At 43.6% G+C, this 24,983-nt stretch overlaps 1 protein-coding gene across 2 annotated transcripts in view; it reads right to left on the bottom strand.

Moving 5' to 3' along the window:
- phactr2 (phosphatase and actin regulator 2) overlaps window positions 1-24,983 on the bottom strand; it is a 63,138-nt gene that overhangs the window by 24,581 nt on the left and 13,574 nt on the right. The window contains exons 2-6 of one of the 2 annotated variants that reach the window (XM_061911632.1): window positions 19,319-19,486; window positions 19,182-19,256; window positions 10,341-10,481; window positions 6,414-6,617; window positions 1,628-2,114 (exon numbers count right to left, since the gene is read on the bottom strand). In XM_061911632.1, the coding sequence (XP_061767616.1) occupies window positions 1,628-2,114; window positions 6,414-6,617; window positions 10,341-10,481; window positions 19,182-19,256; window positions 19,319-19,486 (1,075 nt within the window). The remainder of the gene's footprint in view (window positions 1-1,627; window positions 2,115-6,413; window positions 6,618-10,340; window positions 10,482-19,181; window positions 19,257-19,318; window positions 19,487-24,983) is intronic. The other variant, XM_061911634.1, reaches the window with a different exon arrangement.

Genomic DNA, 24,983 nt, shown 5'->3' with positions numbered 1-24,983 from the left:
CTGTGATTACAAGTGAAATTATTCACTACTTATCGTTTTAAGTAACATCAGCTCAGATTTACTCGAGAGCCAGATGCAGTCATCAAAAGAGCCACATCTGGCTCCCGAGCCATAGGTTCCCTACCCCTGGGTTAGTGTGTCTGCCTCATAATATGAAGGTCCTCAGTAGTCTGGGGTTCAATCCCGGGCTCGGGATCTTTCTGTGTGGAGTTTGCATGTTCTCCCCGTGAATGCGTGGGTTCCCTCCGGGTACTCCGGCTTCCTCCCACCTCCAAAGACATGCACCTGGGGATAGGTTGATTGGCAACACTAAATGGTCCCTGGTGTGTGAATGTGAGTGTGAATGTTGTGTGTCTATCTGTGTTGGCCCTGCGGTGAGGTGGCGAGGCGTGGTTGGGGTTGTGGTTAAGAGGGGAGGAGTATACTTCCCCCTAGATTCACCAAGTCAAGTATTTCATACATATATATATTTATAAATGATAAATAAATGGGTTGTACTTGTATAGCGCTTTTCTACCTTCAAGGTACTCAAAGCGCTTTGACACTACTTCCACATTTACCCATTCACACACACGTTCACACACTGATGGAGGGAGCTGCCATGCAAGGCGCCAACCAGCACCCATCAGGAGCAAGGGTGAAGTGTCTTGCTCAGGACACAACGGACGTGACGAGGTTGGTACTAGGTGGGAATTGAACCAGGGACGCTCGGGTTGCGCACGGCCACTCTCCCACTGCGCCACGCCGTCCCCGTCCCCGTTATCTATTTTATTATATATATATACATATATATAAATAAAATAAATACTTGAATTTCAGTGTTCATTTATTTACACATTTACACACACACAACACTCATCTACTCATTGTTGAGTTAAGGGTTGAATTGTCCAGCCTTGTTTTTCTAACCATATGCATGTACAGTAGATGGGAGTATTTTCCTGTTTAAGAATGTCACAACATTGCTGTTTAGGCAGACGAAGTGTTTTACGGTAGACGGAAACGTGACTGCTGTTGTTGTGTGTTGTTAACGCGCTGGGAGGACGTTAATGAAACTGTCTAACAATAAACCCACATAAGAAACCAAGAACTCGCCCTTGATCATTCTGCAGTTCTATCAATAAATGTTCATTTATATAGCCCTAAATCACTAGTGTCTCAAAGGCCTGCACAAACCACGACACAAACCACTACGACAGCCTCGGTAGGCCCACATAAGGGCAAGGAGAACTCACACCCAGTGGGACGTCGGTGACAATGAGGACTATGAGAACCTTGGAGAGGACCACATATGTGCAAGCCCCCCCACCCCCATGAGTTATAACGTCATTGGGCGGACATGCTCTTTATACACGTCACTCAGGTCCGCATGGAGCTGGAGGGGGCGTGGCCTCCAGCTTCGCCTGAATTTCGGGAGAAAATTTGTCCCGGGAGGTTTTCAGGAGAGGCGCTGAATTTCGGGGGGTCTCCCGGAAAATCCGGGAGGGTTGGCAAGTATGGTTTTACATGCACGTGTCGTATTGAGTAGTGAAGTTGGGATGGGCTCAACAGCGCCACTGATGGTTGAAGCAAAGTGATGCACACTTTGCTTCAAGAGAACAACAACATTCCAAACAATACACTGTACCTTGAGCAGGACTCCTCTGCAGACTCCCCATTCTCCTCCTGTGCATCAGATCCATCTTCTGCGCTCCTCCCTCGTTCTTCCTCCCGCGGGGGGTCGGCGTCAGCCTCAGTGAAGGAAGTGTCCTCCGTGGCAGTGTTCACATGGACCGCAGGGGTTTCGGGGGTGGTGTCTTTGAGGGGGTCTTGTCCCACAGGAGCCTCAGCGCAGGTGGGTTGGTCCTCTGGAGGCTCTCGAGGAGCAGACGGAGTGTGTTGGGAAACTTTAGACGAGCTGTCAGAGGATTGGACTTCCTCGGGCTGACTGGGAGTCTCTGAGGAGGCCTTCGGAGAAACAGAGGATGCTCCGTTTTCTGCTTTCTGGGTGGTCCGCGCCTCGTCGCCTTCGCTGGGTGGTGCAGGGTCCTTCGGTGGTCGAGAGCGAGGCGCGGGAGTGGGGGCGGTGGCTTTTGTCCCGCCCCCTTGGCTCTTCTTTGGATGCGAGGATTTGGCTGAGGACAGGAGGAGAAATGTATTATTTATTTTTCCCTTCAAGCTGCAGTGAATAAAGATGAAGGGTCGGTTCTACTAAAGTGAAGACCACTCCTCAGGAAGGTGTCATTATTTACAACACTTTTTGCTCCTTTAGTTGTATACAATTCCACTTAAAAGCATAAGAAAAGTCTCTCCAAACTTTTGACCGGTACAGTACTATGGCCTACTGAAATGAGATTTTCTTATTTAAACGGGGATAGCAGGTCCATTCTATGTGTCATACTTGATCATTTTGCCATATTGCCATATTTTTGCTGAAAGGATTTAGTAGAGAACATCCACGATAAAGTTTGCAACTTTTGGTCGCTAATAAAAAAAACCTTGCCTGTACCGGAAGTAGCAGACGATGTGCGCGTGACGTCACGGGTTGTGGAGCTCCTCACATCTGAACATTTTTTACAATCATGGCCACCAGCAGCCAGAGCGATTCGGACCGAGAAAACGACGATTTCCCCATTAATTTGAGCGAGGATGAAAGATTTGTGGATAAGGAAAGTGAGAGTGAAGGACTAGAAAAAAAAAGACGAGGGCAGTGGGAGCGATTCAGATGTTATTAGACACATTTACTAGGATAATTCTGGAAAATTGCTTTTCTGCTTATTGTGTTACTAGTGTTTTAGTGAGATTATATGGTCGTACCTGTACAACCTGAAGGTCGGACGGGTGTGGTGACCGCCAGTGTCTCCGGGGGAAGCCACGTTTCTCGACGAGGCGAAGGCAGACAGGCTGAGATTTTTTTTTCTCCCTCGTCCACGGTGGAAGCATCTGACGGTCGGGGGCGGCCGGTGAGAGGAGGCAAGAGAGTCCGCAGCTGCCTCTTTGACAGGTGCAGGAGGAACGACGCAAGCTCTCCGCTCATGTCTGCGGCAAGTGCCGACTTATTACCACAATTTTCTCACCGAAACCTGCCAGTTGACATGTGGTCGGGAACCATGTTCGCTTGACCGCTCTGTTCCATAGTAAAGCTTCACCGTCATCTTTCGGGAATGTAAACAAGGAAACACCGGCTGTGTTTGTGTTGCTTAAGGCCAGGCTGAGATTTTAGTTTTTTCCCTCCTCCACGGTGGAAGCATCCCACGTTTGGGGGCACGAAGAACGACGCAAGCTCTCCGCTCATGTCTACGGCAAGAGCCGACTTATTACCACAATTTTGTCACCAGAACTTGCCGGTTGACATGTGGTAGGGAACCATGTTCGCTTGACGGCTCTGTTCCATAGTAAAGCAAACAAGGAAACACCAGCTGTGTTTGTGTTGACATGTGGTAGGGAACCATGTTCGCTTGACCGCTCCGTTCCATAGTAAAGCTTCACCGTCATCTTTCGGGAATGTAAACAAGGAAACACCGGCTGTGTCTGTGTTGCTTAAGGCCGGGCTGAGATTTTAGTTTTTTCCCTCCTCCACGGTGGAAGCATCCCACATTTGGGGGCGGCCGGTCGGAGGAGGCAAGAGAGTCCGCAGCTGCCTCTTTGACAGGTGCACGAGGAACGAACCAAGCTCTCCGTTCATGTCTATGGCAAGAGCCGAATTATTACCACAATTTTGTCACCGAAACCTGCCGGTTGACATGTGGTAGGGAACCATGTTCGCTTGACCGCTCTGTTCCATAGTAAAGCAAACAAGGAAACACCGGCTGTGTTTGTGTTGACATGTGGTAGGAAACCATGTTCGCTTGACCGCTCTGTTCCATAGTAAAGCTTCACCGTCATCTTTCGGGAATGTAAACAAGGAAACACCGGCTGTGTCTGTGTTGCTTAAGGCCGGGCTGAGATTTTAGTTTTTTCCCTCCTCCACGGTGGAAGCATCCCACATTTGGGGGCGGCCGGTCGGAGGAGGCAAGAGAGTCCGCAGCTGCCTCTTTGACAGGTGCACGAGGAACGACGCAAGCTCTACGCTCATGTCTATGGCAAGAGCCGACTTATTACGACAATTTTGTCACCGAAACCTGCCGGTTGACATGTGGTAGGGAACCATGTTCGCTTGACCGCTCTGTTCCATAGTAAAGCAAACAAAGAAACAGCGGCTGTGTTTGTGTTGCTAAAGGTGGCCGCAATACACCGCTTCCCACCTACATCTTTCTTCTTTGATGTCTCCATTATTCATTGAACCAACTGAAAAAGATGTCACCGAAACCTGCCGGTTGACATGTGGTAGGGAACCATGTTCGCTTGACCGCTCTGTTCCATAGTAAAGCAAACAAGGAAACACCGGCTGTGTTTGTGTTGACATGTGGTAGGGAACCATGTTCGCTTGACCGCTCTGTTCCATAGTAAAGCTTCACCGTCATCTTTCGGGAATGTAAACAATGAAACACCGGCTGTGTTTGTGTTGCTTAAGGCCGGGCTGAGATTGTATTTTTATCCCTCCTCCACGGTGGAAGCATCCCACGTTTGGGGGCGGCCGGTCGGAGGAAGCAAGAGAGTCCGCAGCTGCCTCTTTGACAGGTGCAGGAGGAACAACGCAAGCTCTCCGCTCATGTCTACGGCAAGAGCCGACTTATTACCACAATTTTGTCATCGAAACCTGCCGGTTGACATGTGGTAGGGAACCATGTTCGCTTGACCGCTCTGTTCCATAGTAAAGCAAACAAGCAAACACCGGCTGTGTTTGTGTTGACATGTGGTAGGGAACCGTGTTCGCTTGACCGCTCTGTTCCATAGTAAAGCTTCACCGTCATCTTTCGGGAATGTAAACAAGGAAACACCGGCTGTGTTTGTGTTGCTAAAGGTGGCCGCAATACACCGCTTCCCACCTACAGCTTTCTTCTTTGATGTCTCCATTATTCATTGAACAAACTGAAAAAGATTCAGCAACACAGATGTCCATAATACTGTGGAATTATGCGATGAAAACAGACGACTTATAGCTGTGAACGGTGCTGGAACAAAATGTCTTCTACAATGCGTGACGTCACGCGCACGCGTCATCATGCCGTGACATTTTAGCATGATACTGCGCGAAATTTTAAATTGCAATTTAGTAAACTAAAACGGCCGTATTGGCATGTGTTGAAATGTTAATATTTCATCATTGATATATAAACTATCAGACTGCGTGGTCGGAAGTAGTGGCTTTCAGTAGGCCTTTAATTACATTAAAAAAAATGTAAATACACAGACTGCTTTGTTTAAAAAGTCATGTTTTAATTTAGGGAACTGAGTAATGAAGTTAAATGTAGTACCAAACAATTCAATGAGTTCATGGAGTGCATGAGAAAGTGGAGAGTAAACCATCGGCTGTCTTGGACCAATTTGGTGATTGGTCAACAATGACATCACACCATAACCAATGATGTAATGATCATTCAGTGAGAATCCTGCGGCTGTGTAAACACGCTACAACAACATGCTAACACAGGGGTAGGGAACCTATGGCTCTGGAGCCAGATGTGGCTCTTTTAATGACTGCATCTGGCTCTCTGATAAATCTGAGGTAACACTGCTTAACACGATAAGTAATGACTAATTCCACTTGTAATCAAAGTGTTAAAAATAACGTTCAAAATATTAAACATGCTCATGCATTTGAATCCATCCATCCTTTTCTACCGCACTTGTTCAAGAAATTGCATGATTTATTTATTATTGTTTTTTTTAGGGCTTGCCCTCCTGGGGGTTCTTCAGACCACCAAGCACCGACATGAAAGCCTGTTTCAGGGTTGCGATATTTTTTTATTTTTCAATAAGTCTCTCTGTTGCTTTCCAGCAATTGTCTTTTTCTCTTTCGTTCTCGCTCGCGCTCTGGCTCCAGCTCCAACCCTGTCTCTCCTCCCGCCCGCTGCTTATAACAGAGCGACTGGTGATTAGATAAGGCCCAGGTGGGCCATCTACGCACCTGTCGCTGATTTCTAGGCCGGTCCTGGCACACCCCGCTTCGCTGCAGGCATGCAGGCCACGCCCCTCCACAGTTAGCTTCAGAAAATCAACGTTATTACAAAGAATACGAGACCTATTATATTTTAGTAATGTTGGTCTTACTTAAAAATGCACGCGTTTAGTTGTGTTCAGTGTTGAAAAAAAAAAATGATATGGCTCTTACGGAAATACATTTTAAAATATTTAGATTCTTGGCTCTCTCAGCCAAAAAGGTTCCCGACCCCTGTGCTAACACAAGATCTGTTTGAGGCATGCGGAGCAGATAAAGCGGCTCACGGCATCAACTGGACATTCTTCAAAGACATCAAGGCGAAGTAAAACCGAGGCACACGGACTCCCGAAGGCATGCAGGCGTGCGTCTGAAGCATGCAGGCTCCACTTACCAATCGCACGGCTAGCGTTGTTAGCACTCCGCGTGTTAGCTTTAGCCTGCGCCGAAGAGCCCTGCTTCCCCGGGGCTTTAACAGTCTTTTTAGCCCCAGAGGAAGAGTCTCTGTGCCGGGTCACAGTGCCCCCTGCAGGCCTGGAGGAGGTCGGGGGTTTTTTAGCCTGAGCAGCCCGGGCCGTGGCTTTAGATTCCCTTCTCCCTGAGCCGGTGGCATGAGGACACAGGGGAGTGTTTAGGTGGTTAAAAGTGAAGAAATGAGGACACTACATGAGAAGCATGGCTTTTCTCTCACTTTGTCTTGCAATAACAGCCCTGGACACTCCAGTCTCTGGAGGTTATGACGTCTGAGCTTTGGAAGCCAGCACAAATGTACGTCAACATGTCAGGATCATGATAACATCCTTCCATGACTGACGGACAACCAAGTCCAAATACCTTTTGCCACAAAGATTCCTTCAACCTGACACACATGTTCTTCTCAAGGTGTGTGCCACCTGTCATGGTGATCGGGCTCTACACCCTCACCTTACTAGAGGTGTTTTGTGGGGCTGTGTGAGGAATTTCAAGTTAATCCAATTTACAGGGCTGAATCTTAAAGGGGAATTGGACTTTAATTTAGCCTGTCATTGACAATCTACAAACCCTGTTTCCATATGAGTTGGGAAATTGTGTTAGATGTAAATATAAACAGAATACAATGATTTGCAAATCCTTTTCAACCCATATTCAGTTGAATATGCTACAAAGACAACATATTTGATGTTCAAACTGATCAACTATTTTTATTTTGCAAATAATAATTAACTTTAGAACTTGATGCCAGCAACACGTGACAAAGAAGTTGGGAAAGGTGGCAATAAATACTGATAAAGTTGAGGAATGCTCATCAAACACTTATTTTGAACATCCCACAGGTGTGCAGGCTAATTGGGAACAGGTGGGTGCCATGATTGGGTATAAAAGCAGCTTCCATGAAATGCTAAGTAATTCACAAACAAGGATGGGGTGAGGGTCACCAATTTGTCAGCAAATTGTCGAACAGTTTTAGAACAACATTTCTCAACGAGCTATTGCAAGGAATTTAGGGATTTTACCATCCACGGTCCGTAAAATCATTAAAATGTTCAGAGAATCTGGAGAAATCACTGCACTAAGCGATGATATTACGGACTTTTGATCCCTCATGCGGTACTGCATCAAAAACCGACATTAGTGTGTAAAGGATATCACCACATGGGCTCAGGAGCTTACAGTTGGTCGCTACATCTGTAAGTGCAAGTTAAAACTCTACTATGCAAAGCCAAACCCATTTTTTAAACAATTTCCTGAAACGCCACCGGCTTGGCTGGGCCCGAGCTCACCTAAGATGGACTGATGCAAAGTGGAAAGGTGTTCTGTGGTCTGACGAGTCCACATTTCAAAATTATATTAGGAAACAAAGGACGTGGTGTCTTCCAGAACAAAGAGGAAAATAACCATTCGGATTGAAAAGCCAGCATCTGTGATGGTATGGGGGTGTATTAGTGCCCAAGGCATGGGTAACTTACACATCCGTGAAGGCACCATTAATGCTGAAAGGTCCATACAAGTTTTGGAGCAACATATGTTGTTATCCAAGCAACGTTAACATGGACGCCCCTGCTTATTTCAGCAAGACAAGTGTTTCAACAGTGTGGCTTTGTAAAAAAAAAAGAGTGTGGGTACTTTCCTGGCCCGCCTGCAGTCCAGACCTGTCTCCCATCAAAAATGTGTGGCGCATTATGAAGCGTAAAATACGACAGCGGAGACTCTTGAACGACTGAAGGTCTACATAAAACAAGAATGGGGAAGAATTCCACTTTCAAAGCTTCAACAATTAGTTTCCTCAGTTCCCAAACGTTTATTGAGTGTTGTTAAAAGAAAAGGTGATGTAACACAGTGGTGAACATGCCCTTTCCCAACTACTTTGGCACGTGTTGCAGCCATGAAATTGTAAGTTAATTATTATTTTTTTTAAAACAACTATGTTTATGAGTTTGAACATCAAATATGTTGTCTTTGTAGCATATTCAACTGAATATGGGTTGAAAAGGATTTGCAAATCATTGTATTCCGTTTATATTTACATCTAACACAATTTCCCAACTCATATGGAAACAGGGTTTGTAGACACAGTGTTACTATTAGTGCTAACGCTGAGGAACTACAGAAGCCACAAGCAGTCAAGTTGTCACCTTGCGTGAATGCTCAATAAAAAGAGAATACAACAAATCCTTTTCAACTTATATTCAATTGAATAGACTGCAAAGACAAGATATTTCATCTTCACACTGACAAACTTTGCTATTTTTTTTTCAAATAATCACAAACTTAGAATGTAATGGCAGCAACACATTGCAAAAAAGGCCTTTTTACCAGTGTGTTACATGGCTTTTCCTTTGAACAACACTCAGTGCAGGTTTGGGAACTGAGGAGACACATTTTTGAAGTGGAATTCTTTCCCATTCTTGCTTGATGTACAGCTTAAGTTGTTCAATAGTCTCCCTTCTCATATTTTAGCCTTCACACATTTTCAATGTCTAGACTACAGGCAGGCCAGTCTAGTACCCGCACTCTTTTACTATGAAGCCACGCTGTTGTAACACCTGGCTTGGAATTGTCTTGCGGAAATAAGCAAGACAACAACATATGTTGCTCCAAAACCTGTATGTACCTTTCAGCATTAATGGTGCCTCCACACATGTGTAAGTTGGCCATGCCTTGGCCACTAATACACCCCCATACCATCACACATGCTGCCTAGAACACTTTCACCCTAGAACAATCCGGATGGTTATTTTCCTCTTTGGTCCAAAGTTTCCAAAAACAATTTGAAATGTGGACTCGTCAGACCACAGAACACTTTTACTCTTTGCATCAGTCCATCTTAGATGAGCTCGGGCTCAGCCAAGTGTTTCTGGGTGTTGTTGATAAATGGCTTTGGCTTTGCATGGTAGAGTTTTAACTTGCACTTACAGACGTAGCGAACAACTATAGTTACTGACAGTGGTTTTCTGAAGTGTTCCTGAGTCCATGTGGTGATATCCTTTACACACTGATGTGGCGTGTAATATCATGGCTTACGTGCAGTGATTTCTCTGAACCTTTTGAGGATATTACGGAGCGTAGATGGTGAGATCCCTAAATTCCTTGCAATAGCTGCTTGAGAAATGTTGTTCTTAAACAATTTGCTCAGGCTTGCACATTTCATGGAAGCTGCTTTTACAGCCAATCATAAATGATGAATGATAAATGGGTTGTACTTGTATAGCGCTTTTCTACCTTCAAGGTACTCAAAGCGCTTTGACACTACTTCCACATTTACCCATTCACACACACATTCACACACTGATGGAGGGAGCTGCCATGCAAGGCGCTAACCAGCACCCATCAGGAGCAAGGGTGAAGTGTCTTGCTCAGGACACAACGGACGTGACGTGGTTGGTGCTAGGTGGGGATTGAACCAGGGACCCTCGGGTTGCGCACGGCCACTCTTCCACTGCGCCACGCCGTCCGCACCCATCTGTTCCCAATTAGCCTGTTCTCTCGCAGTCTTTTTTGCCACTTGTGCCAGCTTTTTTGAAACAGGTTGCAGCCATCAAATTCCAAATGAGCTAATATGTGCAAAAAATAGCAACGTTTGCCAGTGTGAAGATGAAATATATTGTCTTTGCAGTCTATTCAATTCAATATAAGTTGAAAAGGATTTGTTGTATTCTCTTTTTATTGAGCATTTACACGAGGTGACAACTTGACTGCTTGTGGGTTTTGTAGAAGCACAGGCAACAAAGTCGTGTTTGAGGAGAAGAAACACATGAATACAGCTCTGTGAAAGAAACCTGAGGACATGGAGGATCCAGCAGGAGAGCTTTAAACACAAGGAGGTAGTAAGAGAAGCAGTCACCTGCGTTGTCGTCATTGCTCACAGGTGCAGCAGCCGGCTGGGCGGGGCTTGTCACCGTGGTTTCCATCTCAACTTTGACCTGCTCGGGCGACACGCTGGATGTGGCGTGTCCATTCTGAGTTCCTCTGCTGACGTCCTCGTCTGTCACAATTCACAAGACATCATCAGCTGTAATTCAGCATCTTCACAGCAAATCCAGCTTTCATCACGGCTGTCTTCAAACACCCAGGAGTTAGATTCCACCATCAACTCGGTGGTGAGTTCCTTACCTGCTAGAGCCCAGAGGACAGTATGGGTACACTGACAGTGAAGTGAAGTGAATTATATTTATATAGCGCTTTTCTCAAGTGACTCAAAGTGCTTTACATAGTGACACCCAATATCTAAGTTACATTTTTAAACCAGTGTGGGTGGCACTGGGAGCAGGTGGGTAAAGTGCCTTGCCCAAGGACACAACGGCAGTAACTAGGATGGCACAAGCGGGAATCAAACCTGCAACCCTCAAGTTGCTGGCACAGTGTCTTCTTTCAATAATAAAACTACATTTTTGTGTGCAGACTAGGGTTGTACGGTATACCGGTACTATACTAGTACCACGAAAATAATGAATAATATTCGGTACTAACTATACCTCCTCTAAAAAGTACCGGTTCCCCTCCCCCACACTTTTTTTTTTAACTGGCATGACGGTGCATAGTCGCGTGGTGACATTGCTGCTTTTAGGAGCAGAGGAGCATGTTGGGCAGCGCACACACACAGAGTACTTACAAGCAAACACAGAGTGTAGACAGAAAAGGGAGAATGGACGCATTTTCCGTGTAAAAAGTCAAGATAAAGGTGAAGTCATAACACTGAAAACAAGAGATGCTTTAAGACATGAAGTGAATTATATTTATATAGCGCTTTTCTCTAGTGACTCAAAGTGCTTTACATAGTAAAACCCAATATTTAAGTTACATTTAAACCAGTGTGGGTGGCACTGGGAGCAGGTGGGTAAAGTGTCTTGCCCAAGGACACAACGGCAGTGACTAGGATGGCGGAAGCGGGAATCGAACCTGCAACCCTCAAGTTGCTGGCATGGCCGCTCTACCAACCGAGCTAGGCCGCCCCACCATGCAGCTAACATCCATCCACAGTGTTTTACCTGCTTCTAAATCACTAATCTTGGCCTCCATGGCGACAAATAAAGTATGTTTATTACAAGTAGCATTATCACTGGAGGACAAGGAATAGCTAAACAAGCTTCACTACACACCATAGGAGGATACAATGGGGCGGTATAGCTCGGTTGGTAGAGTGGCCGTGCCAGCAACTGGAGGGTTGCAAGTTCAATTCCCGCTTCCGCCATCCTAGTCACTGCCGTTGTCTCCTTGGGCAAGACACTTTACCCACCTGCTCCCAGTGCCACCCACACTGGTTTAATTGTAACTTAGATATTGGGTTTCACTATGTAAAGCGCCTTGAGTCACTAGAGAAAAGCGCTATATAAATATAATTCAAAAATTCAAAAAGACAATAGCTCACCGCAGTCACAATGTAAACAAACGCCATGGGTGGATCTACACCTGACATCCACTGTAATGATACCAAGTACAAAAGCATGTCTCATCGATACTACTATGATTACGTCGATATTTTTTAGCATCACAAAATCTTTTTCATATTATGCTTATAAAGTCAGTAAATGTGTTCCTGGACACATGAGGACTTTAAAAATGACCTATGTATGATACTGTAACTACTTGGTATCGGATCCATACCTAAATGTGTGGTATCATCCAAAACTAATGTCAAGTATCAAAGAAGAGAAGAATAAGTGATTATTACATTTTAACAGAAGTGTAGATAGAACATGTTAAAACAGAAAATAAGCAGATATTAACAGTAAACAAACAAGTAAATGAATAATCAGTTTTTACAGTTTGTCCCTCATAATGTGTAGAAAATAATAGGTGTATAAATGACACAATATGTCAGCAGACTAATTAGGAGTCTTTGATTGTTTACTTACTACTAAAAGTCAAGTTCACTATTTTATTTAAAGACTAAATGACAATAATAAACATTTGTTTCCTGTACAAACCCCGTTTCCATATGAGTTGGGAAATTGTGTTAGATGTAAATATAAACAGAATACAATGATTTGCAAATCCTTTTCAACCCATATTCAGTTGAATATGCTACAAAGACAACATATTTGATGTTCAAACTGATAAACACATTTTTTGTGCAAATAATCATTAACTTTAGAATTTGATGCCAGCAACGCGTGACAAAGAAGTTGGGAAAGGTGGCAATAAATACTGAGAAAGTTGAGGAATGCTCATCAAACACTTATTTGGAACATCCCACAGGTGTGCAGGCTAATTGGGAACAGGTGGGTGCCATGATTGTGTATAAAAGCAGTTTACATGAAATGCTAAGTAATTCACAAACAAGGATGGGGTGAGGGTCACCACTTTGTAAAAAAATTGCCGAACAGTTTTAGAACAACTTTTCTCAACGAGCTATTGAAATGTGGCACCATTAATTAAGGTCCATACAGGTTTTGGAGCAACATTTGTTGTCATCCAAGCAACGTTATCATGGACGCCCCTGCTTATTTCAGCAAGACAAGTGTTACAATAGTGGAAAATGTGTGGCGCATTATGAAGCATAAAATACGACAGTGGAGACCCCGGACTGTTGAAGGACTGAAGCTCTACATAAAACAAGAATGGGAAAGAATTCCACTTTCAAAGCTTCAACAATTAGTTTCCTCAGTTCCCAAACATTTATTGAGTGTTGTTAAAGGGGAACATTATCACCAGACCTATGTAAGCGTCAATATATACCTTGATGGTGCAGAAAAAAGACCATATATTTTTTTAACCGATTTCCGAACTCTAAATGGGTGAATTTTGGCGAATTAAACGCCTTTCTGTTCATCGCTCTTTTTGCGATGACGTCAGAACGTGACGTCTCCGAGGTAATACAGCCGCCATTTTCATTTTCAACACATTACAAACAGCGGGTCTCAGCTCTGTTATTTTCAGTTTTTTCGACTATTTTTTTGGAACCTTGGAGACATCATGCCTCGTGGGTGTGTTGTCGGAGGGTGTAACAACACTAACAGGGAGGGATTCAAGTTGCACCACTGGCCCGAAGATGCCAAAGTGTCCGCCGCCAGACCCTCACTGAATGTACCAAAGTGGCTCCACATTTGACCGGCGATGACAGACATGGCACAGAGATGTATGGATAACCTGCAGATGCATTTGCAACGATAAAGTCAACAAAATCACAAAGGTGAGTTTTGTTGATGTTGACTTATGTGCTAATCAGACATATTTGGTTGCGGCGTGACTGCCAGCTAATCGATGCTGACATGCTACGCTAATCAACGCTAACATGCTATTTACCGGCGGTGCTAAAGCAGACATGGCACAGAGATGTATGGATAACAAGCAGATGCATTTGCAACGATAAAGTCAACAAAATCACAAAGGTGAGTTTTGTTGATGTTGACTGCCAGCTAATCGATGCTAACATGCTACGCTAATCGATGCTAACATGCTATTTACCAGCGGTGCTAAAGCAGACATGGCACAGAGATGTATGGATAACCTGTAGATGCATTTGCAACTATATTACGTTTACTTCCACTCACATTTAATGCGAAACAAACACTTACCAATCGACGGATTTAAGTTGCTCCAGTGTCACAAGATGCCAAAGTCCTGCCTGATCGTTTGGTCCGCACATTTTATCGGCGATGCTAACGCAGCTATTCGGCCATGCTATGGCTATGAATAGCGTCAATAGCTATTCGCTCAATAGCTTCAGTTTCTTCTTCAATACTTTCAAACTCCAACCATCCGTTTCAATACATGCGTAATCTGTTGAATCGCTTAAGTCGCTGAAATCCGAGTCTGAATCCGAGCTAATGTCGCTATATCTTGCTGAGGTATTCGCCGTTGTTTGTTTACATTGGCAGCACTGTGTGACGTCACAGGGAAATTAATAGTCACATCGCAAATAGCGAAAATCAAGCACTTTATAGCTTTTTTTAGGGATATTCGGGGACCGGTAAAATTTTGAAAAAAAATTTAAAAAATACAACAGGCCACTGGGAACTGATGTTTAAAGGGGAACATCATCACAATTTCAAAAGAGTTAAAAACAATAAAAATCAGCGACAGTAGCTCGGATTCAAACTCGGATTTCAGCGACTTAAGCGATTCAACAGATTACGCATGTATTGAAACAGATGGTTGGAGTATGAAAATATTGAAGAAGAAACTGAAGCTATTGAGCGAATAGCTATTGACGCTATTCATAGCCATAGCATGGCCGAATAGCTGCGTTAGCATCGCCGGTAAAATGTGCGGATGAAACGATCAGGACTTTCGAATCTTTTGACACTGGAGCAACTTAAATCCGTCGATTGGTAAGTGTTTTTTTCGCATTAAAAGTGGGTGGAAGGAAACGTAATATAGTTGCAAATGCATCTGTAGGTTATCCATACATCTCTGTGCCATGTCTGCTTTAGCACCGACGGTAAATAGCATGTTAGCATCGATTAGCGTAGCATGTTAGCATTGATTAGCTGGCAGTCAACATCAACAAAACTCACCTTTGTGATTTCGTTGACTATCGTTGCAAATGCATCTGCAGGTTATCCATACATCTCTGTGCCATGTCTGCCTTAGCATCACCGGTAAAATATGGAGACACTCTGGCACATTCAATGGGGGTCTGGCGGCAGACACTTTGGCATCTTCGGGCCAGTGGTGCAACTTGAATCCCTCCCTGTTAGTGTTATTACAACCTCCGACAACACACCGTCGAGGCATGATGTCTCCAAAGTTCCAAAAAATAGTCCAAAAAACAGAAAATAACAGAGCTGAGACCCGGTGTTTGTAATGTGTTGAAAATGAAAATGGCGGGTGTGTTACCTCGGCGACGTCACATTCTGACGTCATCGCCTCCAGCCCGATAAACAGAAAGGCGTTTAATTCGCCAAAATTCACCCATTTAGAGTTCGGAAATCGGTTAAAAAAATAGATGGTCTTTTTTCTGCACCATTAAGGTATATATTGACGCTTGCATAGGTCTGGTGATAATGTTCCCCTTTAAATGTTTTTAACCCTTTTGAAATTGTGATAATGTTCCCCTTTAAAAGAAAAGGTGATGTAACACGGTGGTGAACATGCCCTTTCCCAACTACTTTGGCACGTGTTGCAGCCATGAAATTCTAAGTTAATTATTATTTGCAAAAAAAAAGAAGCTCCTCTCTGAGCTGCAACCTTATCGTGGTAGAGGAGTTTGCGTGTCCCAATGATCCTAGGAGCTATGTTGTCCGGGGGCATAAAGCCCCCTGATAGGGTCTCCCAAGGCAAACAGGTTCTAGGTGAGGGATCAGACAAAGAGCAGCTCGAAGACCTTTATGAAGAAGAAACATCATGGACCCAGATTTCCCTCGCCCGGACGCGGGTCACCGGGGCCCCCCTCTGGAGCCAGGCCCGGAGGTGGGGCACGATGGCGAGCGCCTGGTGGCCGGGCCTGTTCCCATGGGGCCCGGCCGGGCACAGCCCGAAGAGGCAACGTGGGTCACCCCTCCAATGGGCTCACCACCCATAGCAGGGGCCATAGAGGTCGGGTGCATTGTGAGCTGGGCGACAGCCGAAGGCAGGGCACTTGGCGGTCCGATCCTCGGCTACAGAAGCTAGCTCTTGGGACGTGGAACGTCACGTCACTGGGGGGGAAAGAGCCTGAGCTAGTGCGCGAAGTCGAGAAATTCCGGCTGGATATAGTCGGACTCACTTCGACGCACAGCAAGGGCTCTGGAACCACTTCTCTCGAGAGGGATTGGACCCTCTTCCACTCTGGCGTTGCCGGCAGTGAGAGGCGACGGGCTGGGGTGGCAATTCTTGTTTCCCCCCGGCTCAAAGCCTGTACGTTGGAGTTCAACCCGGTGGACGAAAGGGTAGCCTCCCTCCGCCTTCGGGTGGGGGGACGGGTCCTGACTGTTGTTTGTGCTTATGCACCAAACAGCAGTTCAGAGTACCCACCCTTTTTGGGAACGCTCGAGGGAGTACTGGAAAGTGCTCCCCCGGGTGATTCCCTTGTCCTACTGGGAGACTTCAACGCTCACGTTGGCAACGACAGTGAAACCTGGAGAGGCGTGATTGGGAAGAATGGCCGCCCGGATCTGAACCCGAGTGGTGTTTTGTTATTGGACTTTTGTGCTCGTCACAGTTTGTCCATAACAAACACCATGTTCAAACATAAGGGTGTCCATATGTGCACTTGGCACCAGGACACCCTAGGCCGCAGTTCCATGATCGACTTTGTAGTTGTGTCATCGGATTTGCGGCCTCATGTTATGGACACTCGGGTGAAGAGAGGGGCGGAGCTTTCTACCGATCACCACCTGGTGGTGAGTTGGCTGCGATGGTGGGGGAGGATGCCGGACAGACCTGGGAGGCCCAAACGCATTGTGAGGGTCTGCTGGGAACGTCTGGCAGAGTCTCCTGTCAGACAAAGTTTCAATTCCCACCTCCGGAAGAACTTTGAACATGTCACGAGGGAGGTGCTGGACATTGAGTCCGAGTGGACCATGTTCCGCACCTCTATTGTCGAGGCGGCAGATCGGAGCTGTGGCCGCAAGGTAGTTGGTGCCTGTCGGGGCGGAAATCCTAAAACCCCTTGGTGGACACCAGCGGTGAGGGATGCCGTCAAGCTGAAGAAGGAGTCCTATTGGGTCCTTTTGGCTCATAGGACTCCGGAGGCAGTGGACAGGTACCGACAGGCCAAGCGGTGTGCAGCTTCAGCGGTCGCGGAGGCAAAAACTCGGACATGGGAAGAGTTCGGGGAAGCTATGGAAAACGACTTCCGGACGGCTTCGAAGCGATTCTGGACCACCGTCCGCCGCCTCAGGAAGGGGAAGCAGTGCACTATCAACACCGTGTATGGTGCGGATGGTGTTCTGCTGACCTCGACTGCGGATGTTGTGGACAGGTGGAAGGAATACTTCGAAGACCTCCTCAATCCCACCAACACGTCTTCCTATGAGGAAGCAGTGCCTGGGGAATCTGTGGTGGACTCTCCTATTTCTGGGGCTGAGGTCGCTGAGGTAGTTAAAAAGCTCCTCGGTGGCAAGGCCCCAGGGGTGGACGAGATCCGCCCGGAGTTCCTTAAGGCTCTGGATGCTGTGGGGCTGTCTTGGTTGACAAAACTTTGCAGCATCGCGTGGACATCGGGGGCGGTACCTCTGGATTGGCAGACCGGGGTGGTGGTTCCTCTCTTCAAAAAGGGGGACCGGAGGGTGTGTTCCAACTATCGTGGGATCACACTCCTCAGCCTTCCCGGTAAGGTTTATTCAGGTGTACTGGAGAGGAGGCTACGTCGGATAGTCGAACCTCGGATTCAGGAGGAACAGTGTGGTTTTCGTCCTGGTCGTGGAACTGTGGACCAGCTCTATACTCTCGGCAGGGTTCTTGAGGGTGCATGGGAGTTTGCCCAACCAGTCTACATGTGCTTTGTGGACTTGGAGAAGGCATTCGACCGTGTCCCTCGGGAAGTCCTGTGGGGAGTGCTCAGAGAGTATGGGGTATCGGACTGTCTTATTGTGGCGGTCCGTTCCCTGTACGATCAGTGCCAGAGCTTGGTCCGCATTGCCGGCAGTAAGTCGAACACATTTCCAGTGAGGGTTGGACTCCGCCAAGGCTGTCCTTTGTCACCGATTCTGTTCATAACTTTTATGGACAGAATTTCTAGGCGCAGTCAAGGCATTGAGGGGTTCCGGTTTGGTAACCGCAGGATTAGGTCTCTGCTTTTTGCAGATGATGTGGTCCTGATGGCTTCATCTGACCGGGATCTTCAGCTCTCGCTGGATCGGTTCGCAGCCGAGTGTGAAGCGACCGGAATGAGAATCAGCACCTCCAAGTCCAAGTCCATGGTTCTCGCCCGGAAAAGGGTGGAGTGCCATCTCCGGGTTGGGGAGGAGACCCTGCCCCAAGTGGAGGAGTTCAAGTACCTAGGAGTCTTGTTCACGAGTGAGGGAAGAGTGGATCGTGAGATCAACAGGCGGATCGGTGCGGCGTCTTCAGTAATGCGGACGTTGTACCGGTCCGTTGTGGTGAAGAAGGAGCTGAGCCGGAAGGCAAAGCTCTCAATTTACCGGTCGATCTACGTTCCCATCCTCACCTATGGTCATGAGCTTTGGGTCATGACCGAAAGGATAAGATCACGGGTACAAGCGGCCGAAATGAGTTTCCTCCGCCGTGTGGCGGGGCTCTCCCTTAGAGATAGGGTGAGAAGCTCTGCCATCCGGGAGGAACTCAAAGTAAAGCCGCTGCTCCTTCACATCGAGAGGAGCCAGATGAGGTGGTTCGGGCATCTGGTCAGGATGCCACCCGAACGCCTCCCTAGGGAGGTGTTTAGGGCACGTCCAACCGGTAGGAGGCCACGGGGAAGACCCAGGACACGTTGGGAAGACTATGTCTCCCGGCTGGCCTGGGAACGCCTCGGGATCCCCCGGGAAGAGCTAGACGAAGTGGCTGGGGAGAGGGAAGTCTGGGTTTCCCTGCTTAGGCTGTTGCCCCCGCGACCCGACCTCGGATAAGCGGAAGATGATGGATGGAAAAAAAAAGAAGTTTATGAGTTTGAACATCAAATATGTTGTCTTTGTAGCATATTCAACTGAATATGGGTTGAAAAGGATTTGCAAATCATTGTATTTCGTTTATATTTACATCGAACACAATTTCCCAACTCATATGGAAACGGGGTTTGTACTTCATCTCTGTATTGTCTCAAAAATGTCCCAAGTTCCTTCTAGAAGCGTGCACCACAAACCTTGGTCCAGGATGAGCACTCCCTTTTTGATGAGCTCCTCTCTGGTTTGCCTTGTTGAGATTTTTCTCTCCAATACTAGGAAGATGAAGATGTTTGAAGTCAAAGTCTGACAGTCTGCTGGAAGATGCCGACGTTACCTTTGGAAAGATCCTGAAACCTGTCACTGGACTTCTTCTTCCTCCACTTCCAGGGTTTGAACAGTCTTCCTAGAGTGGACAGCTTGCCTCGCTGCTGCCGTGCACTGTGGGTATCGTCCACCACCACGTCGCAGGCGGCCAGTGATGACGATTTCTCCAAACCATCAACTGCAGGGAACATGTAAGGATGAAAAGGTATCAGCGACTTTGACTCCAATATTGTTTTTTTTTTACAGAATTAAGTTCTGTTTTTGTAAAAAATTATGTGGAGAAAATGCTTAGAACTACAATAAAAAAAAGTCCTAATTTAGCAAAAATTCAGTTGTGATTTTACAAGAAGACTCCATATTTCTTTTAAAAATAGTCAAAATGTCACATGTAAAAGTCACCCAAACGAATCTTTAAAAAAAAAAAGTCAAAATATTAAAACATGTTAAATACCACAAAAAAAAAGTTTAATTTTGTGAGCATATTGTACTTTTTACAGGAACAACAATTCAATATTTTGTAAAATACAAAGAAATAAAGTTGACATAAAACAAAATCAAATCAAATTATGGAAAACAAAGTGTAAAGTGTGAAAAAAAAAAGTCTAAATATTGACTATATAAATCAGGGGTCGGGAACCTTTTTGGCTGAGAGAGCCAAAAAGCCAAATATTTTCAAATGTATTTCCGTAAGAGCCATATAATATTTTTTTAACACTGAACACAATATAACGCGTGCATTTTTAAGTAAGACCAACATTTCTAGAGTATAATAAGTCTCTTATTCTTTGTAATAACATTGTTATTCTGAAGCTAACTGTGGAGGGGGGGTGGCCTGCGGGCCTGCAACAAACTGTGGTGTGCCAGGACCGGCCTCGAAATCAGCAACAGGTGTGTAGACGGCCCACCTGAGCCTTGTTATCTAATCACCTGTCGCTCTGTTGTAAGCAGCAGCCAGGAGGAGGGATGGGGTTGGGGCTGGAGCCAGAGCGCGAGCGAGAACGAAAGAGAAAAATACAATTGCTGGAAAGCGACTGAGAGACTTATTGAAAGATAAAACAATATTGTAACCCTGAAATGGGCTCTCATGTCGGTGCTTGGTGGTCTGAAGAACCCCCAGGAGGACAAGCCCCACACTAACCAAAAATAAATAAATAACTTCTTAACGCAACTTCTTGAACAGGTGCGGTGGTAAACGGATGGATGGACTAAAAATGCATGAGAATGTTTTATGTTTTGAACATTATTTTTAACACTTATTAGAAGTGGAATTATTCATTACTTATCATGTTAAGCAGTGTCAGCTCAGATTTATCCGAGAGCCAGATGCAGTCATCAAAAGAGCCACATCTGGCTCTAGAGCCATAGGTTCCCTACCCCTGATATAAATCTTAATACACTTGTGAAATTTTAAAATGTTATTTAGTTGATTAATTACAAGATAATGTAGTAATGTTGCAAGAATAATTAGAACTCGATTAGAAAAATGTAACCCATCCATCCATCCATTTTCTACCGATTATTCCCTTTGGGGTCGCTGGAGCCTATCTCAGCTACAATTACATCATATTAAATGATAGCAATGTAATGTTACCCAATTTTTCATCATAAATAAATACCTCATCTTTTACTAGTTGTAATTTAGCAAAAATGATGTTGTAATTTTACAAGAAGGTTCATTATTTATTTTTTGAAATAAAGTCAAAGTCACATGTAAAAGTCGTTATTTCATTAGAAAAAGGCCACAAAAATTTAGAATAGTCAAAACATTAAATCAGTCTAAATATCACAAGAAAAAGTTATCATTTTGCTAGCATCTTGAAAAAAGCTTGACTGGTGAATGACAATTAAAGCAAAATTTGGAAAACATAAAGTCAAAATAGTACAAAGACATGTTGTCATTTTGGGAGAATAGTCATACTTTTACAAGCAAGAGAGTAACACCAACATAATGATGTTATATTCATTTTACAAAAAAATAAAGTCTATATATTGACTACATAAATCTTAATACACTTGTAAAAATGTAAAATGTTATTTAGTTGATTAATTACAATAATAATGTGGTAATCTTGCTAGAATAAAAGTAAAAAGTAACATCTTATTAAATGATCGCAATGTAATATTCCCATTTTTTCCTAATAAAAGAATACCTCATCTTTTACTTCTCCTAATGATAACTTTCTAGAGTAAAGTCCTAACTAATATTCTAAGAACAAACATGGCTTCATTTAGACCAGGGGTGTCCAAACTTTTTCCACTGAGGGCCGCACATGGAAAAATTTGATTGATTGATTGATTGATTGATACTTTTATTAGTAGATTGCACAGTTCAGTACATATTCCGTACAATTGACCTTTAAATGGTAACACCCGAATACGTTTTTCAACTTGTTTAAGTCGGGGTCCACGTTAATCAATTCATGGTAATGAAAGCGTGCGGGGGCCGATTTGATATTTTGTCATTTTCAAACCAGAACAAAATGTATGGATTTTTTTTTTTTTTTTAACCTTTAAGGGCCCCAGGTACCATAAAGAGTCTCAGCTATTAACATTTTTAAAATAAGTCAAATTATTATTAGTAGTGTTATTTTTTATTTAACACTTACAATAAATCTCTATATCAACTTCAAGTTGATATAAAGTAATACAAAAAAAGGTTTTATGGCTTCTCTGTCAAAAACTTTAAACTTTTTTTTAATTTTTTATAGTAAAACTGAAATATGCAGTATTTAGTAATTAAAGCCCTAAAAGATCAATAATGCAGGACACCATTGATTTGAATTACTTTATATTTTTGGAGTAATAACAGGGAAAAGATAAATAAAATACCAATAAATATATTTGGGATCCAAATGAAAGCGTGCGGGGGCCATTTTGATATTTTCTCATTTTCCAACCAGAACAAAATGTATGGATTATTTTATTTTTATTTTTTACCTTTAAGGGCCCCGGGGACCATAAAGAGTATCAGCCATTAAAATGTTAAAAATAAGTCAAATTATTATTATTATAATTTTTTATTTAACACTTACAATAAATCTCTATATCAACTTCAAGTTGATATAAACTAATACAAAAAAAAGGTTTTAGGGCTTTTCCGTCAAAAACTACTACTTTTTTTTTATACTAAAACTGAAATATGCGGTATTTAGTAATTAAAGCCCTAAAAGATCAATAATGCAGCACACCATTGATTTTGATTACTTTAGATTTTTTGAGTAATAACAGGGAAAAGATAAATAAAATACCAATAAATATATTTGGGATCCAAATGAAAGCGTGCAGGGGCCATTTTGACATTTTCTCATTTTCCAACCAGAACAAAATGTATGGATTATTTGTTTTATTTTTTTACCTTTAAGGGCCCCGGGCACCATAAAGAGACTCAGCCATTAAAATCTTAAAAATAAGTACAATTATTATTATTTTTATTTTTTATTTAACACTTACAATAAATCTCTCTAACAACTTCAAGTTTATATAAAGTAATACAAAAAAAGGTTTTAGGGCTTTTCTGTCAAAAACTACTACTTTTTTTTATATAGTAAAACGGAAAGTTGCGGTATTTAGTAATTAAAGCCCTAAAAGATCATTAATGCAGGACACCATTGATTTTAATTACCTTATATTTTTTTAGTAATAACAGGGAAAAGATACCTAAAATACCAATAAATATATTTGGGATCCAAAGGGTGCCCCACTCATAAAGTCTACATTTTTATTAGGTTTTTCTTTTACTTTCAACACAGGAAAAGTTACAGGATCAAAATCTATCGATTTTACCTTTGAAGTATTATTTTGTTTGTTTTATGCTTTTTTTGTCAAAGAAAATGTTAAAGTTTTTATATGGCAACCACACAATATATGCAATATTTACAATTCAAAATTTTTTAAAGTGAAATACTTGAAGTAATTGGAGTTTTGAAAAATAATTAATTATAACAGATTTTTTTTGTGTCTTTTTTTTTGAGCAACGGCAAAAAAAGAAAAGTAAAGAAAGACAAAAGAAGAAAAACTGCCTGCATGGCAGCTTTTTCTCATTAGATTTCACCTCATTTGAAGTGAATTACATTTATATAGCGCTTTTCTCTAGTGACTCAAAGCACTTTACATAGTGAAACTCAATATCTAAGTTACATTTTTAAACCAGTGTGGGTGGCACTGGGAGCAAGTGGGTAAAGTGTCTTGCCCAAGGACACAACGGCAGTGACTAGGATGGCAGAAGCGGGAATCGAACCTGCAACCCTCAAGTTGCTGGCACGGCCACTCTACCAACCGAGCTATGCCTTTTTTAAATTTGTATTTTTTTATTTTGCAATAGCAGTTCCAGAATGCTATTGCAATGCTTTGGACGCCCCTGATTATGACTAAAGTGAGGAAGAAAACACTGCACAGCACTGCAATTAGTGGACAATTAAGAAGAAGACAAGAAAAGTAGTCTTCATGTTGTGCTTTCACACATTTCCTGTTCCTGGGAAGATATCAAATCAGAAGAAGAGTTGTTTTTATATTCGGGGAAACAAGAACCGAGTCAAAGGAGGTTGTTTCAGTGATGTGTTAAGGTGCAACAACGCTCTTTTGTTAGGGACAATTGCAACCATTCCAACATGACACTGACAATGTCTGTCTACAAACCCCGTTTCCATATGAGTTGGGAAATTGTGAATACAATGATTTGCAAATCATTATTCAACCCATATTCAGTTGAATATGCTACAAAGACAACATATTTGATGTTCAAACTGAAAAACATTTTTTTTTGTGCAAAATAATCATTAACTTTAGAATTTCATGCCAGCAACACGTGACAAAGAAGATGGGAAAGGTTGCAATAAATACTGAGAAAGTTTGGGAATGCTCATCAAACACTTATTTGGAACATCCCACAGGTGTGCCGGCTAATTGGGAACAGGTGGGTGCCATGATTGGGTATAAAAACAGCTTCCCAAAAAATGCTCAGTCTTTCACAAGAAAGGATGGGGCGAGGTACACCCCTTTGTCCACAACTGCGTGAGCAAATAGTCAAACAGTTTAAGAACAACGTTTCTCAAAGTGAAATTGCAAGAAATTTAGGGATTTCAACATCTACGCTCCATAATATCATCAAAAGGTTCAGAGAATCTGGAGAAATCACTCCACGTAAGCGGCATGGCCGTGAACCAACATTGAATGACCGTGACCTTCGATCCCTCAGATGGCACTGTATCAAAAAACAACATCAATCCCTAAAGGATATCACCACATGGGCTCAGGAACACTTTAGAAAACCACTGTCACTAAATACAGTCGGTTGCTACAAACCTTTAAATGCAAGTTAAAGCTCTACTATGCAAAGCGAAAGCCATTTATCAACAACATCCAGGAACGCCGCCGGCTTTTCTGGGCCCGAGATCATCTAAAATGGACTGATGCAAAGTGGACAAGTGTTCTGTGGTCTGACGAGTCCACATTTCAAATTGCTTTTGGAAATATTCCACATCATGTCATCTGAACCAAAGGGAAGGCGAACCATTCAGACTGTTATCGACACAAAGTTCAAAAGCCAGCATCTGTAATTTTATGGGGGTGCATTAGTGCCTAAGGCATGGGTAACTTACACATCTGTGAAGGCACAATTAATGCTGAAAGGTACAGACAGGTTTTGGAAAAACATATGCCGCCATCTAAGAGCCGTC

Source organism: Nerophis ophidion, linkage group LG09, assembly GCF_033978795.1.
Source record: "Nerophis ophidion isolate RoL-2023_Sa linkage group LG09, RoL_Noph_v1.0, whole genome shotgun sequence".
In the NCBI taxonomy this organism is placed as follows: Eukaryota; Metazoa; Chordata; class Actinopteri; order Syngnathiformes; family Syngnathidae; genus Nerophis; species Nerophis ophidion.
The sequence above is the reverse complement of the archived record's forward strand: the minus strand, read 5'-3'. Positions and strand labels throughout refer to the sequence as shown.